The sequence below is a fragment of the Falco punctatus genome, assembly GCF_963210335.1.
Source record: "Falco punctatus genome assembly, chromosome: 3".
Classification (NCBI taxonomy): Eukaryota; Metazoa; Chordata; class Aves; order Falconiformes; family Falconidae; genus Falco; species Falco punctatus.
In genome coordinates this window covers 117162647-117179183 of record NC_137582.1, presented here as the reverse complement: position 1 = coordinate 117179183, position 16537 = coordinate 117162647, and the positions used below count along the sequence as shown (strand labels likewise).

General features: G+C 62.7%; 2 protein-coding genes across 2 annotated transcripts; one reads left to right on the top strand and one right to left on the bottom strand.

The window, feature by feature from the left end:
* The first annotated feature begins 48 nt into the window (after positions 1-48).
* On the top strand, positions 49-9159 carry TINAGL1 (tubulointerstitial nephritis antigen like 1). Its single transcript, XM_080379372.1, has 12 exons — positions 49-554; positions 1273-1604; positions 2428-2491; positions 4310-4402; positions 4496-4610; positions 5730-5853; positions 5987-6137; positions 6388-6571; positions 6879-6924; positions 7403-7526; positions 7963-8008; positions 8170-9159. The coding sequence occupies exons 1-12, from the start codon at positions 151-153 to the stop codon at positions 8308-8310; spliced, it is 1824 nt and encodes a 607-aa protein (XP_080235498.1). The 5' UTR covers positions 49-150; the 3' UTR covers positions 8311-9159.
* A 4026-nt stretch (positions 9160-13185) lies between these two features.
* On the bottom strand, positions 13186-16510 carry PEF1 (penta-EF-hand domain containing 1). Its single transcript, XM_080379403.1, has 5 exons — positions 16366-16510; positions 16125-16245; positions 15387-15542; positions 14710-14853; positions 13186-14172 (listed from the first exon to the last, which is right to left on the bottom strand). The coding sequence occupies exons 1-5, from the start codon at positions 16384-16386 to the stop codon at positions 13943-13945; spliced, it is 672 nt and encodes a 223-aa protein (XP_080235529.1). The 5' UTR covers positions 16387-16510; the 3' UTR covers positions 13186-13942.
* Between the last annotated feature and the right edge of the window lie 27 nt (positions 16511-16537).

Genomic DNA, 16537 nt, shown 5'->3' with positions numbered 1-16537 from the left:
TGGAGCCCCACAGCAAGTACCGGTGCTGCAGAGGGAACCGGAGCCTGTGGGGCAGCCAAGACCCCCCCTCCCCGGCCTACGAGCAGCTGGCTGGATGCTGGCAGGGGGGGCTCCAAGTGGCACCGACTCCGTGCCCTGGGCTGTGACGGGATGCCCCCGTCTCGCTGGCATCCAGCTGTCCACATGGCAGCTGGGGTGCTGGAAGGGGGTGGGCACGCAGCCCCCCTCCCCACACCCTGCCCCAGCCAGCGGAGGGAGCCCCCGGATGGAGCAGCACTGCCGGGACCCCCCAGCACGTGTGGGAGCCGGGGGGACCCCCGGCCCCACGGGGGACCAGGTGCCGCCGGGGTCCTCGGGCACGGGGCGTCCGGGCCGCGGTCTCCCAGGACAAACCCACCCCCCGCCCCGGGGCTCGACCCCCGCCCCGCTGGGCTCCGCTCCGCCCGCGGCTGCCCCCGGCACCTCCCCACGCCCCCCCGGCCGGGGCGCGGCTATAAGGAGCGGCGGGTGCGGAGGAGGCGCTCGGCGGCGGCGCGGAGCGGCGGGCGCGGCAGGTACGGGGCAGCGGGGATGGGCGAGGGTCGTGCCCCCTGGCATCCCCACCCCCCACCCCACCCCGAGCCCCCAGCACCACCATCACCCCCCGCCCCGACCCCGCGGGCTGAGACCGGGCAGCTCATCGCACCGCCTGCGCCTTGGCGGCGCCGGGGACTGAGAGCGGGGGTCCGGGCAGCCCCCCCGGGTGCCATGGGGAGCCCCGGCGGGGACCGGCACCGGGGCTGGAAGCAGGGGGTCCAGGCAGCCCCCCTGGGTGCCATGGGGAGCCCCGGCGGGGACCGGCACCGGGGCTGGAAGCAGGGGGTCCAGGCAGCCCCCCTGGGTGCCATGGGGAGCCCCGGCGGGGACCGGCACCGGGGCTGGAAGCAGGGGGTCCAGGCAGCCCCCCTGGGTGCCATGGGGAGCCCCATCCCACTGGGGTTTTCCAGTTGGAGGTGGGGGTTCAGGTGTGGGTGGGCACGGGGCTGCTCGGCCACCCGGGGAGTGGGCACCTGGGGGGAAGCCGGTGTTTTGGAGCATCGCGCTGAGGGTCCCCAGAGCCAGGGTGGTCGCAAGGGGAGTTAAAAAACGTGAAGATTTTGAGCATCCCGGGGGGAGGGCAAGGTGGGGGCTCCATGGGCCGGTCAGGGTGGGCGACCCCACGAGATGGGACTGGCGTAGGGTGCCCGCAGGACCCCCAGCTGCCCCCCCACCTGCTCACTGCCCTCCCTGCAGCGGCTGCAGGTCTGGGGACATTGGTGGCAGCATGCGCCTGCTGCGGGCCCTGCTGTGCCTCTGGCTGCTGGCCCAGGTGGCCCTGGCTTCCCGGGTACGCACCCGCCGGGAGCTGGGCCCCGGCTTGTACGAGCATGGGGTCTACGATGCCGGTGGGTCCTACTGCCAGCAAGGGGACGTCTGCTGCCACGGCCGCGACGACGGCTGCACCGTGCCCTACCACGACACCCTCTGCTACTGCGACCTTTTCTGCAACCGCACCGTCTCCGACTGCTGCCCTGACTTCTGGGAATACTGCCTGGGCATCCCGGCCCCCTTCCCTAAAGCCCCAGGTGAGGCAGCCCCCAGCCCAGCCGGGCAGGGGTCTTGGCGGTGCCAGAGGCCAGCTCTGGGGTGTCCAAGGTGCTGGCTAATGCCACTGGTGCCCCTCAGGGGGGTGAACGCAGCTGGGTGTAGCACTCCACAGCCCTGCTTTCGCTGCAGAGCTGCTTCAGAGCTGCAGAAACTCCTAGAAAGTGGCTGGGCTGCCAGGAATGGGGCTGGGAGCAGCCCGGAGCCCCGCAGCCCGTCCTCTGTGCCTCCCCACGGGCAGGGCTGTGCGGGGCGGAGGGGCAGCTCCAGCAGTGCATACCTGTGGGGCAGAGCAGGAGCGGGGGGGGGGGGGGGGGGGGGGGGGGGGGGGGAATCCATCCCAGCTTCCCGTGTCATGTCTGGGGCAGGCAGATGCTGGCCCTGACTCAACCCGCCTGGCAGCTGGGACAGGCAGGGCCGACGGGGGCGAGAAGGGGGCACGGGCAGCCCCCGCCGCACAGCACAAGGCTCTCTAAGAAGTCCCTGCAGAGCAGAGCCAGCTCCTGGGTACAACTGGCCCCTTTATCCCCGTCCCGCCAGGCTGGGTGTGTGAGCCTGGCTCTGCTCAGCAGCCCCACACGCAACCCCATGGTTAACCCTCCCGGTGCCGAGCCAGCCCTGCTCCCACCCTGCGCTGTGGGGTGCGAGCTGGTCATGAGCTTGAACATGACCAAGATGCAGCTGGGCACCTGCCTGGCTTTAAGGACCACATTTATTTTCCCTGTGTTTCCCCCCCCCCCCGGAACCATGGGGATGCTGGTAAGACCCCAGGCGCTGACCAAGGCTCTCCTGTCTCCCACCCAGGCTGTGCCCGCGCCAGCCGCAGCTACCCTACTGGAGCCACCTACCAGGAGAACTGCAACCTGTGGTGAGTGCCTCCATGCTCCCCGTGCCATGCGGGCACAGCCGGGCATGCTGCTTTGCCCAGCAGAAGGGTGCTGGGGGGCCACGGACACCAGGGCTACCCTCAGCCGGCACGGCGGGAGCGCAGGGCCCGAGCTGGGTGGCAAGGGCTGGTGCCAGGTGCCTTTGTTCCGGCATATTCCAAGCAAAGAGCCCGGGGCCTTGAGCCGCTCCCAAATTTCAGTGCATGCCTTTGTGGGAGCCGCTGGCTCCACCAGGTTAGCGTGCGGCCAGGCTGGCTGCGGGCTGCCTCTATGACCCTGGCGCTGCCGAGGATTTTCTGGCCCCATTGGTCCGAGCCCAGCTTGCCCAAGCCTGACGGCATGTGTTTGCACCTGGCAGCCACGGTGTCTCGGTGCTAGGCAGCAAGAGTCCAGCCCTGCTGCTTGCTTGGGTGCAAGCAACCCGTCCGTCTGTGTTAGCGAGCGGTGCAGGGTTTATCCGGAACGTGGTGGTATTAATGGCATCCTGGAGGTGGGGGATCGGGGAACCTGCGGGCGCAGATCTGCCCGTAGACAAGGAGCAAACACAGCAGGGCTGGCTGCCTCGCAGCGATGCGGTAGATAAGGGAAATCAAAGGCTCCGTCTGGGGCATGTGTGAGGGCATAAGCACGTGTGTGTGCATGTGTGTGCAGGCGTGTGCGCTTGCAAAGCCAGCTCAAGCCCTCCCTGAAGCCCCAGTGCTGCCCAGCGTTTCTCTGGGACCGTGGCGCCAAGACACACTGGGCTGGAGTATGACCCCGAACCCCAAGGGGAGGTCGATGTCCCCAAGCCCTGCACTGGCATGACTGGTCCCAGCTGCTGGGAAAGCATCCCTTCCCCAGCAGTGCTGGCCCCTGGGGGCTGAGGCTCTTCTTGCCAAAACCTTCCCCCGCACTTGGCGCCTGCAAAGCAGCAATTTCTGCAGCACTTCACCCCAGACCTTGTCCCTGCTTGGCTCCCGTGGGGTCTTGGGGGGGTTGGCAGGGGGCAAATGCATTGCCAGGGTGAAGTGGAGGGGGCTACCATGGGCACCCGGCTGGCTGCACCCCAAGGTGCTCCCGTGGGAGTCCCCAGGGATTTAACAGCCAGGTGTGGGGTCACCAGTGCAGCGCTGGGAGCGCTTGGGGATGGGGAGGGGGTGAGTGTGGGGGTGCAGGTGCTGCTGGCAGGATCGGGGCCAGGCTGGCAGGACACAGCTCCGGCCTTGCACGGCTCCTTAAAAGGGAAGAGTGTGCCGGAGCTCAGCGGGCAGGAGGGAGCGTGCCAAGCATTGCTCAGCTCCCAGAGGGGAGCACAGCCCAGGGCTTCCCAGGGGGACTCGGACCCGGCACATCCCCTCCAGCCACCCCCTGCCCCGGTTCTCCCTGTGGGTGCTGCAGGGCTCCCAGCTAACCTGGTCAGAGCAGCTCGCCCCTGGCTGGGGGACAGCCAGCCCCGAATCCCCTCCCCAGGCTGGCATCCAAGCCCTGCTCTGCTGTCTGCAGGCCTGGCTGCTTTTCAGCTGATTTTCTGTCCCGTGCTCTATCTACCCTCTGGGCTCCTGCGGGGACCCGGGCTGGGGGGACACGACAGCCCCCAGGCCCACGCAGAGGGCTGCCAACCCGCTCCTGGCCCAGCTACACCCCATCCCGCGGTGCCAAGCCACAGTGTGACCCCCAGACCCTGGTGCAGGAGTAGCCCTGGCCCCTTGCTGGCTGGCCGCAATGGCAGCAGGACCCTGGCACCCGGGATCCCCCCGGTCACCCCAGGGACACCGTCCCTCCCCAGCTGACGGTTCTCTTCGGTGCTGTCCCTTCTGCAGCACCTGCAGCCCCAACGGGCAGTGGCAGTGTGAAGACCATGCCTGCCTGATGGATGGGGAGCTGATCGACGCCATCAACAAGGGCAATTATGGGTAAGGACCGGGCACTGGGAGGATGGGGAAGGGACGCTTCAGCCCTTGCTGCTTTCTGGGGCACCCCTGACCTGTCCCCCTCCTCCCATGCAGCTGGAGAGCTGCCAACTACAGCCAGTTTTGGGGCATGACGCTGGAGGATGGGATCCGGCACCGCCTGGGCACGTTCCGGCCCTCTCCCACCGTCATGAACATGAACGAGATGCAGGTGAGTCACCACAGATGCAAAGGGAAACTGAGGCACGCCAAGGGCTGAGCCTGCCTGTCCTATGGCTTGACCCAATGATTCACCATCGCCTTAGCTAGTGATGTCCCCGCCCTGTCCTCGTCCCTGGGAGGGGGCTCTGTACTGGGGGGGGAGGCAGGGAAGGGGCCATGCTGGGTGGGTGTCGCGGGCAGCCCTTGTGTTTGGAGACAGCAGCTCAGCAAATTCCCCCTGACAATCCCCAGGCTGCCAGTGTTGTTTTTTCCCCCGCTCCTCCGTGCCGGTTTCCCATCGGAAAGCCAGCCCCACAGCTGCTGAGTCGGCAGAGCCGGCAGCGCCAGCGCTTTGCGAGTGGGGTGCCTCCTCCTGCCCCCGGGCTGCCCCCAAAACCAGCCCCCCTTCGGGGTGGGCAGCGGCCGGGGGTCCCATGGGTGCTGGCGGGGAGCGAGCATCGCACGCAGTGCACACCCGGTGCCGTGACCTTGACTCCCAGTGCTGTGACGTTGACTCCCAGTGAGGTTTAATTTTAGAGACGCTTCCTGCAGTAGGATAAGGCGGGTGTCGTGGCCACGTCCTCGCCAGGAAGGCTGAGGCATGCACGGCCGGCGTGGGGGCACTGTCCCCCCTCGAAGGGTGGAAAGGCTGCGCATGAGCCAGCGGCTGGGCGAGAGCTGACCAGAGGCCACAATGAGGGGCTTGAGGCGCCCAGCGCCGTGCCACCTGCGGTGGGGCAGAGACAGGGCACTGGGTGCTGTTGTTGCATGAGGAGCTACTGGGGTTGAGGAGCCCAAATTTAGTGAAAGTTGAGGGATCTGGCTCCTTTGGGACAAGGGGGCAACCAAATCCTCATCGTACTTGCCCAGGACTACGGGTGTCCCTGTCCTGAAGGATCCTGCAGCGGGGCTGGGGGATGCTAAGGCCAGCTGGGACCCTGCTCGGAGGGTGGGAGGTGCTGCATATGGGTGTCCCTGTCCTGAGGGTCCTGCAGCGGGGCTGGGGGATGCTAATGCCAGCTGGGACCCTGCTCGGAGGGTGGGAAATGCTGTGGGTGGGCTGTGGTGGGCAGGGGGAAGGAGACGGGGGTCCCTGTGCACTGAGCACCCCTCGGCTCTGCCTCCGCAGATGAACATGGACTCCAACGAGGTGCTGCCTCGCCACTTCGATGCAGCCGCGAAGTGGCCGGGGATGATCCATGAGCCCTTGGACCAGGGCAACTGCGCTGGTTCCTGGGCCTTTTCTACGGCGGGTGAGATGGGGTGGGATGGGGTGGGGTGGGATGGCTGGTGGGGACAGAGACTAAACCTGCCGCTGTGGGGCTGGGGAGCGGGACAGGACCTGGGGGAGCAGCCGCCCCTCCCTGACCCCCTGCTCGCTCCTAGCTGTCGCCTCGGACCGCATCTCTATCCACTCCATGGGACACATGACACCCGCCCTGTCACCCCAAAACCTCCTGTCCTGCGACACGCGCAACCAGCGGGGCTGCAGCGGAGGGCGGCTGGACGGCGCCTGGTGGTACCTCCGCCGGCGAGGGTGAGCGGGGATGGGGCAGGGGGGGCAGAGGCGGGATGGGGTGGGATAAGGGGGTTCAAAGTTCTTCTTCCCTGGGGGGCAAGAGCCTGGGGTGCCCCGTGCACATGCTGCCCCCAGGGCTGTCCCTTGGGCAGGTGGGCACTGAGGGGGGCCAGCCCAGGCAGGATGGAGAGTGGGGTTCAGGGATGGGAGTGGGGGTCAGGGTAGGGATGGGGATGGTCCTTCCTCATGTCCTTGTCCCTCTGCCCAGGGTGGTGACGGATGAGTGCTACCCCTTCACCAGCCAGGAGAGCCAGCCGGCGGCACAGCCCTGCATGATGCACAGCCGCTCCACAGGCAGGGGCAAGCGGCAGGCGACCGCACGCTGCCCCAACCCCCAGACCCACGCCAACGAGATTTACCAGTCCACCCCTGCCTACCGCCTCTCCTCCAGCGTGAGTGCCCGTGGGATGGGGCCGGGACGGGCCGAGCCGCCGGCGTGGGCGAAGCGGGAGCTGTTTGGTGTGGGGAGCGGGAAGGGGCTTGGCTCGGGGTGGGTTTGCCTGGAAAAGCCAAGTTTGGAAACGAAGCTGGGAAAAACCTGCTGTGGAGCCCGCAGGGGAGCTGCACCTCCACCCAGCATCTCCACAACACCCACCCATGGGTGCCAAAGCGGCCTCTGCCTGCATCCCCGGGGGTGGGGGGTGGGGGGGGCAGTGCCGGGGGTCCCAGCCCTGGTATCACCCAGCTCTGTGCTTGCAGGAGAAGGAGATCATGAAGGAGCTGCTGGAGAACGGCCCCGTGCAAGGTAGGGAGCCGGCGTGGGCACCCCACCCGCAGACCCCAAAGCTGAGTGCTGCAATGGCTGGAGGGGGATTGAAGCCTGGGGCTGGGGGCCAGCGTGGGGGACAGGACCCCCCACCTCAGCTGCTCTCCCTGCTTAATGTTTAGCTGCGTGCCCGGGCAGCGCCGTGCTCTCGCCGGCCCCGGGGTGCCCGTCAGCTGCCCACACCAGTGGGCACTTGTTGCTCATTAACTCCTGAGATTTAATCTCCGTCTCGGCAGTTGGTTTTATTTTACTTTATGATTATTTTTTTAATCCTCTGCTGAGTCTTGTCACATTGCCTGTGGGAGGATCCGGCCGCTGCCTTCCCTCCTCCCAGGCGATGCCCTGTGTCCCTGGTGCCTGTATCCTCCACCCTGGGGGACGTGGGGCCCCGGGGGCTCAGCACCCCATCCCTGGGGACACAGGCAGCATCCCCAGACCCTCTCCCCCCTTCCTGCAGCCATCCTGGAGGTGCACGAGGATTTCTTCATGTACAAAAGCGGGATCTATCGGCACACACCGGTGGCTGAGGGGAAGGGGCCGAAGCACCAGAGACATGGGACCCATTCGGTCAAAATCACCGGGTAGGTGGGGGATGGGGGGCTGTGGGGTGTCCCGCTCTGGGTGGGAGAAGCGGGGAAGGAAAGGCGTCCCTTTCCTCCAGGCAGAGAGAGGAAGCAGGGAGGGAAGGAGGGGGCTGATGCTCGTGGCAGGGCTGTGGCCACAAGTGACATGAGTGTGTGGTGCTCAGCCCCATCAGGGGAGGGAGGGCGGCTGGAGGTGCAGAGCCCGAGGAGGGGAGCGGGGCCAGCTGCCCTGTGCTCCTTCCTCTGCCCCACGGCTGGACGTACCTGCCTGTGTTCTGGGAGTGGGCGTAAATCTCTCAGCCTGGCCCTCGGGGAGGTGCCGGGGCTGGGAAGTGAGTGGGGTCCACACAGCACCTGGTGCTGGGCAGGATGGGGGTGCAGCCCGAGGGGTGCCTGGGGACCCCCCCCTCACTAGCCTTCTCTCCTGCGGCAGGTGGGGAGAAGAGCAGCTGCCTGATGGCCAGATCCAAAAATACTGGGTGAGTGTTGGTGGGTGTCACGAGTTCGTTGGGACTCGGTTATGGAGGTGGGTGGGTGCCAGGGCTGCTTTCCTGTGCCCGGGTGGGATCCAGCTCGGGGTTGGAGGGGAGGTCCAGCTGGGCACCCCAACACTGAGCTGTGTCCCCTGTCCCTTCCACAGACCGCAGCCAACTCCTGGGGCACAGCGTGGGGCGAGGGCGGCCACTTTCGCATCGCCCGCGGCGTCAACGAGTGCGAGGTGGAGACCTTTGTGGTGGGCGTCTGGGGCCGCGTCAGCATGGAGGACATGCCCCACAAGTGACCCCCCCACAGCCCTCCCACCCCGGGGCCCCCCTGCCCCGCAGATGTCCTTGTCCCCACGATGGCCCTGCCCAGCACCGCAGCCCCTCCGTCCCCTCCTGGGGGTACCCGTGGGGTGGGACACCCCCTCCTCTGCCACGCAGCCCTGTGCCGCCAGCCAAGGGCATGGGACTGTCCCCTGGGTCCCCTTCCCTTGGGGGCTGCGTGCCCCCCCTGTGCTGACGTGGCGGCTGGGTGCAGCGGTGCGTGCACGGGGCATGTGGCCGGGGGTGCCCGTGGGATTTACCCGCTAATCCCCCCGCCCCGGGCTCGGCTCGGCTTCGGTGGCTGCCGGGGGCTCTTCAAAGCTGGCTGCTCCCCCCCGGCCCCAGCCAGCACTGGGGGCTTCACCCCCCCTTCTCCCCCTGCTGCTGGCACGTGTGTGGGGCTGGGGGCACACTGCTGGGACCCCCAGGGATCCTGCCCCCCCTGAGCTGCTGCCCCCCCCCCCGCCCTGGGCAGCCCTGGAGCCAGAGGAGTGAAATAATCCAGCGGTGCCGGGGGGGTTCACCAGTGCCCCCCAGGGCTGGGGGTTGGCGCTGGGGGTCAGGAGGGTGCCCCCACTGTCCCCCCTGCCCCTTCCTATGGTGCTATGGCCCCTACCAACCCCTCTGGGGACTGTGGGGATGGGGGGGGGGGGAGCGCGGGGCTCAGCCCTGCAGTGTCCCCGTCCTGGTGGGGCCACAACTTGGGACCACACATCAGCAGAGTCTGCCCCCCCCCCGCCCCCGCCCTCCCCCAGGGCTGTACTTTTAAGACTTCGTATTTATTTTGCTTTTTATTATTTGTAAATAAACTTATTGAAGCCTGACTGCCAGCAGGGTGTGCTCCTTGGGGGTGGGGGCACGTGGCCCCGCTGCCCCCTGCCTGCCCTGGGCCGGGGGGGCCCAGCCGTGGCCCCGGGAAGGGCTGTGGGGTGAGATAAGGCCCCGCTCATTGTGCACCTTCCGGCATCGCCGTGACCGCGGCCAGCGCTGGACGCGCCGTGGACACGTGCAGCCACACAGGCCACCGGGGCCAGCAGTGCCACCACGCAGCCATCCCGTAGTCAGCAGTGCCACCACAGCCACCTGGCAGCCAGGAGTGCCACCACAGCCTGCGTGCCACCACAGACACCCACGGCCAGGCGTGCCACTGCAGCCAGGAGTGCCACCACACAGCCAAGGATGCCACCACTGCCAGCTGTGCCACCGCGGCTGCTTCTCTCGGAGGTATGTGCTGCGCGGGCTCGCGCTCCCTGCGCCCCCCGCCCCAGGGCACCCACAGTGCGGAGTGGGGCGCCACCTGGTGGTGGCAGCCTGCACCTGCACCACACACGGTGTGTACAAGCACGGACAGCGTGCACAGGCACACACACACGGAGTGTGCACAGGTGTACACACACACACACACACAGGGTATGTGCAGACACAGACATGCACAGGTACACACACACAGTATGTACAGGCATGCACAGTGTGCACAGGCACACACACAGAGGTGTGCACTCACACACAGAGTGTGCACAGGTACACACACACACACACACACACACACACCCCGTATGTACAGGCACGCACAGTGTGCACAGATGCACACACACACACACACAGGGTATGTGCAGACACAGACATGCACAGGTACACACACACACACACATAGAGGGTATGTGCAGACACAGACATGCACAGGTACACACACCCCCTGTATGTACAGGCACGCACAGTGTGCACAGGCACACACACAGAGGTGTGCACTCACACACAGAGTGTGCACAGGTACACACACACACACACAGGGTATGTGCAGACACAGACATGCACAGGTACACACGCACACACACCCCCTGTATGTACAGGCACGCACAGTGTGCACAGGCACACACACAGAGGTGTGCACTCACACACAGAGTGTGCACAGGTACACACACACACACACACAAGGTATGTGCAGACACAGACATGCACAGGTACACACACACACACTGTATGTACAGGCACACACAGTGTGCACAGGTGCGCACACACACACACACACACAGGGTATGTGCAGACACAGACATGCACAGGTACACACACACACACTGTACAGGCACACACACACGGAGTGTGCACAGGTGCACACACACACACACAGGGTATGTGCAGACACAGACATGCACAGGTACACACACACACAGTATGTACAGGCACGCACAGTGTGCACAGGCACACACACAGGTGTGCACTCACACACAGAGTGTGCACAGGTACACACACACACACACACACACAAGGTATGTGCAGACACAGACATGCACAGGTACACACACACGGTATGTACAGGCATGCACAGTGTGCATGGGCACACACACACAGGTGTGTACTCACACAGAGTGTGCACAGGTACACGCACGCACACGGTATGTACAGGCACGCACAGTGTGCACAGATGTGCACGCACACACACACAGAGGGTATGTGCAGACACAGACATGCACAGGTACACACACACAGACACACACGGTGTGTACAGGCATGCACAGTGTGCACAGGCACCCACACACAGGTGTGCACGCGCACACACACACAGTGTGCACAGGTACACACGCATATACACACAGAGGGTATGTACAGGCACACATACACACACAGTATGTACAGGCACACACAGTGCACAGGCACACACACAGAGTGTGCAAAGGTACACATACACACACAATGGCTTTTTGTGTGTGTGTGCACTATATCCATAATTTTGTAAAAAGTGTCTTTGTGTGTGTGTATATATATATATGCATTAAAAACCCCACAACTAGCAGTGTCTGTTAGAGAGTGTGTGTGTGCATATATAGCTCTAAAAAAATACAACCAGCAGTGTCTATTACTGTATGTGTGTGCATATATACCTAAAAGACACACCCAGCAGTGCCTGTTGGTGTGTGTATATATCTAAAAACCACAGCCAGCAGTGCCTGTTACTATATGTGCATGTATATATATCTAAAAAACACAACCAGCAGTGCCTGTTGGGGTGTGTATGTATATATATCACCCTCAAAAAACCACAACCAGCAGTGTCTGCTAGTGTGTGTGTACAAAAGCATTGCCTGTGTGCACATACACTCCAAGACAGGTGTCTCTCTAGGTACAGGCACAGGGTGGCCACATGTGTGTACCCAAGGGCTGTGTGTATCTGTGTACGCACGGGGTGGCTGTTAGTGCCGGGGTGTGAATACATGTGTGTGTGCAAAGTTGTTGGAGGTGTATGTATGTATGTATATAAAGTGTTACTGTGTGTAGAGGCACGCACAAGTGTATCTTAGAGTCTGTGTCCAAACGCACACACGGTAGCTGTTACTATGTATTTGGGGTGTCTGTTAGTGTGTGCACGTGTCTACATAGGGGTGTCTATTAGTGAGTATATCTATAGGTACACAGGGGTGTCTTACCCTGTATATATACATACACACCTAGGGGTGTCTAATGCAGGCACTGTGGGGTGTGTTTATATAAGCATCAGTGTCAGTGTGTGTATATGTGTACCTGGGTGTCAGTAAGCATGCATATATACAGGAGTGCCTGTTAGCGTGTGTGTGTGCATGCTGCGTGTGTATCTATACATATATATACACAATCAGGGGTATCTGTTACTCTGCGTGTGTATATACACACACAGAGTATATAGATACACAGAGTGTATGTATACACACACCCCGTATATATATACACACACACAGAGTTTATATATACACACTGTGTGTATACACACACACCGTATATATATATATACACACACAGAGTGTATATATACACACTGTGTGTATACACACACACCGTATATATATATATACACACACAGAGTGTATATATACACACTGTATGTATACACACACCCCGTGTGTATGTATATATACACACTGTGTGTATATATACACACACCTTTCTCTCTACACGCGTGTATATACATGTTCACACACCATATACACACAGTGTCAGTAAGCGCGTGTGTGCGTGTGGTGTTTGTGTACAGATGCATACACACAGGGTGTGGATTTGTGTATTTATATATGCACAAGGGTGGATGTGTGTATACAGGGGTGTCTGTCTATACAGAGACACTTCTCTGGGTATTTATATATATATCTACACACACATACGCCTATACACAGACTCACTGGCAGGGGTCACAACCCCACCGTCATCCCTGCAGCTGCACAACAGCCCTGCCCAGGAGTGGTGACAGCCTGCAGGGGTGCCGACAGCCACAGCATGGGTGACAGTACGGGAGAGGGGGGGCCAGCCCCCACCGCCTCTGCTTTAAACCTCTCCTCTCGAGAGGCTGGGCAGCTCTGACTCAAGATGAGAAATATTGTTGGAACGACGAGTGATGCTCCAGAACAAAAAGTCCTGCCTTTGGCTGAAGTGGAGGAAAACACATCTGGTTGTTGCTTCTAAAAGCAGCCGGTAAGTTACTGGGTCTTTTAACTACTTTCCTACCTAAAAATTCCTTCAAATATAGCAACGTGTCTCTCAAAAAGCATCTCAGAGATTTCTCAGTGAGGCCAATTAAAGGATAATCACCTGGAGTTCATTCTAAAACCAAAGGAAAAAAAAACTTTTGCATTGGTCAAATCTTTACATTCCTGGTCGTAGCTCAGCAAGAGACGCCAGCACCTTATTTTCTGTAAGCTGGCACAAAACGTGTAAGAATTAACTCCAGGAAAGTGTATCGAGCCCTGAGAGCAGCACCCAGAGCAGGGGTACAGGCACAGGACATGTCCCCACCCCGCACCCAGCGCGGCTGCTGGCCCCGGGGGGGTGACGGGAGGCAGGGCAGTGTCCCCACCAGCCGCTCTGTGAACACAAACCACTCCACAGCCAGTGCACATCGCCTTTAATTCAAACGCTGTAAAAATAAGCTCTAAACTGTTTCTGAGTTTGGCTCCAGCAGGCAAGATATGAATCAAAACAGAGATTGGCAACAAGAGGGAGGCTGACGATCTGTGTGGGACTGCAGCAGCAATGTGGCCCATTCCAGCAGCCCGGAGAGAAACAGGGCTCAGACCCCGGGAAAGCCGGAGCATTTCCAGCACGGCCGAGGGACTGGACGTGCTCCCAGCAAGGAGGGGCAGTCTGCGAGGCAAGGAAGGATGAGCTCTGCCATCACTTGTGCCCTTCCTTCTGCTTTTCTAATGAAGGCTCAGCTCTTGGTCACCAGAGAACCTCCAGAAGTGTGCTGAGACAGGGCTGTTCCACTGCAGACATCCCGCCAAGCAGAGGGACAGGGCAGGTGGGATTGAAATATCATTTTGTGTCTGGCAAGGGATCTAAGCACTCCCTGGGAGGCATGGCACAGGCAACTGGTTTGGCTGTCCCACCCTGTGGCATGGCCCCAGAACCAGGTTCCAGTTTGGCGTGGAGACACCCACTGCCGTTGAGTGGGGACAGGGAATTGAAGCTGGGAGGGCCCCAGCAGCACTGTGGGCTACTCAGGAGCAGGCTGGAAAGCTGGCCGGGCAAACAGCTCACTCTTTGGGAGGCTCAGCCACATCCCAGCGTGAGGCTGAGGATGGCTGCTGCTTCCAGAGAGCCCCGCAGAGCTCCCAGCCAGCTCCCAGCCCTCCGCCGAGAGCATCACATCATGCGAGTCACAACCATTGTGAGGAAGTCCTCATAGCTCAGCCGCACGTTGCCCACCAGCCCCGTGTCCTTCTCGCGGAAAGCATCGGTCATGCTCTGGAGCTGCATGCAGACCTGAATGAAGCGGTCGAGCTGGATGCTGGGGTTGGAGGATCGCTGGGCGTAGCGGGCCATCAGCAGCTGGCTAAACTGGGGGCTCAGGTTATAGCCCATCTGGGAGAAAGCTGGGAGCAAGAAACACTCAAGATTAAACTCTCCTGACAGGAGGGAGAGAGGCTGTGCCCTCTCTCCCCTGCGCTGGCACACCCCCCCATCTCCCACCGCCTCACGGTGTTCACTTCGGCTGTGGGTGTGCACGGGCAGGGCTCTCCAGAGGGAGGAACCAAACCAAGGCACGAATTCCAGACATTCCTCCCCTTCATCAGACACACACACCCAAGAGCTCCTCCCAAAAAACAGGCTTTACCCACACGCCATTTGAGGGGGCATCTTAGGTTTCCTTAAGGAAGGAACTGTCCCATGGGAAGACTCAGCACCAGCTCTGCCACAGCCGGTTTAGCCAGCACTGCATGTACCAGCACAGCAACAGGCATGGACCGCAGCCCAGGCTGCAAGGGAGGAGCTCAGAGACACCCAGCCCTGCTGCAGGGACGGTGCCAGGAGTCACCAGACCAGGCTGGAAATAAACACCAAGCAGAGCCAGACAGCAATCCCCGGGGAGCTCGGTAAGGGCCAGGTTGGTGTCTCTGCCCCTTGCCCACCTTGCTGGAGCTCGTTGAAGCTGATGGAGCCTGACTGGTCCCTGTCGTACTGCTGGAAGAGGTTCTTCCACTGCTGGATGAAGCGCAGCAAAGCTGAGAAGCCATACACGTCTATGCGTCCCGACCTGGTCTTATCGAACATGTCTGGGGAGGAAGGAGCGAAGAGCAGCAGCAGCGCAGTAAGGAGTAGAGCAAGGACATGCTGTAGAAACTCTCAGAGAGCCCATGATCTGTGCCATGGCTCCCTGGCACCTTGCTCTGGCCCCAAAAGCCCTCCCTCACCAGGACTGCGATCAACAAGGACCACACCATCCCCAGCAGGCTGGTAGGAAATGGCACCAAACCCCAATGCTGGGGCCAGCAGGCGAACGGGGTGACTCTGGCTCTCTACCGAAGCTCTCCCTCCCTTTCCTCCCTACCTCTCCGGGAGCAGGGGCTCACTCAGCCTCATGCAGAGCTGGATTCCCTTTCCCAAGCAGCATTTTACCCCCCTGCCTCATCTTCTCCACCAAAAGGGTGCTCGGAGCTGCTCTGTTGCTCAGCTCTCACTCCAGAGAGCTGCTCAGGCAAGGGATGCCCAGGTAACAGGGGAACGCAGCCCAGGCTTCACCCCGACAGAGGCACGTCTCAAACGGATCAGCTTAAAGAGCAGGAGGGCAAGGAGCGCCCAGACTCACTTATCATCAGCAGGCAGGTCTCATCGTTGAATGTTGACCAGTTGGAGTTGAGCAGTGCCTGCTTCAGCTCCTTCACGGAGATGTACCCGCTGTGATCGGCATCGACCGCCTGGAACCAGGTGAAGGCCTCCGGGTCCACACCCGGGGGGGCATTACCTGTGCGGGGGGAGGCCATCAGCAGCTGCCACCTCCCTCAGAGAGGCTGCTGGCTGCTCCGGCCCTGGGGACGGCTCACAGGGACGCAGCCAACACCCAGGAGCCTGTCAGCACCTCTGTGCTAAGGAGCTTTTCCAGCTGGGTGATGCCGGGAGAACCGGTTACAGGGCCCGGGGAAGGGGGAGGCGTGAGTCAGGCTGCGGGTGCAGCGTGGGACCGGGGAGCGACCCACGGCGCTGCCGCCCCACCAGCCCCGGCCCGGGCCTGGAGGCAGGTGCGTGGCTGAGAAGTTTCTTTGCTGGCGCTCCGGGGTGCGGCCTCTTCGGCACCTTCCTCCTGCTCCTCCTCCTCCTCCTGCTCCTCCTCGGGATTTCCAAATAATAAACCGGGACTTTTCGGTTTCACTTACACGCTGAATTCAGCCGAGCGAGGGGTGCCAGGCCAAGCCCTCCTGGCACGGACCGGGGCCGGAACACCGGTGGGGCCGGGCCGGGGGACCCTCCCGCACCCCCGACCCCGCACCCCCGTCCCGGGGTCACCCAGGGGGGCGGGTACACCCCACAGGGACCCCCCCCCACTCACCTGCGGGAGCCGCCCCTCCGTAGGGCCCGGGTTGGGGGCCGCCGTAGGGCTGTCCGTAGGGACCCCCGGGGTAGGGGCCGGCCGGGGGCGCGCCGGGGGCCTGTCCTGCGCCGGGGAAGCCCTGGGGACGGGACAGAGCCCGGTGTGCCACCGGTACCGGCCCGTGCGCCGCCCCTCACCCCGGCCCCCGCTCCGCTCTCCGCGCCCCCCGGCCCGCCCCCCGGCCCCACCGCGGCCCCACCTGCCCCGGGTACGCCGCCATCGCACAGCTACCGCCCGCCGGCCCCGCCCCCGTCACTGTCGCCTCGCGCGCTCATTGGCTGCGGAGCGCGGGTGGGCGGGGCGGCAGGAAGGGCGCAGTGTCGCGCCGGAAGGGCGTGTCCGGAAGCGCTCAGGGGGCGCCGAGCTCGGAG

Excerpts from the sequence above, each read along its gene's own strand:
- TINAGL1 (XM_080379372.1), top strand. The coding sequence starts at position 151 with ATGCCCCCGTCTCGCTGGCATCCAGCTGTCCACATGGCAGCTGGGGTG. Across the intron at positions 6,572-6,878 it reads CCTACCGCCTCTCCTCCAGC|GAGAAGGAGATCATGAAGGA; the intron begins GTGAGTGCCCGT and ends CTGTGCTTGCAG. Across the intron at positions 8,009-8,169 it reads GCCAGATCCAAAAATACTGG|ACCGCAGCCAACTCCTGGGG; the intron begins GTGAGTGTTGGT and ends TCCCTTCCACAG.
- PEF1 (XM_080379403.1), bottom strand. The coding sequence starts at position 16,386 with ATGGCGGCGTACCCGGGGCAG. Across the intron at positions 16,246-16,365 it reads TGGCGGCGTACCCGGGGCAG|GGCTTCCCCGGCGCAGGACA; the intron begins GTGGGGCCGCGG and ends TCCCGTCCCCAG. Across the intron at positions 15,543-16,124 it reads CGGAGGGGCGGCTCCCGCAG|GTAATGCCCCCCCGGGTGTG; the intron begins GTGAGTGGGGGG and ends CCCCCCGCACAG.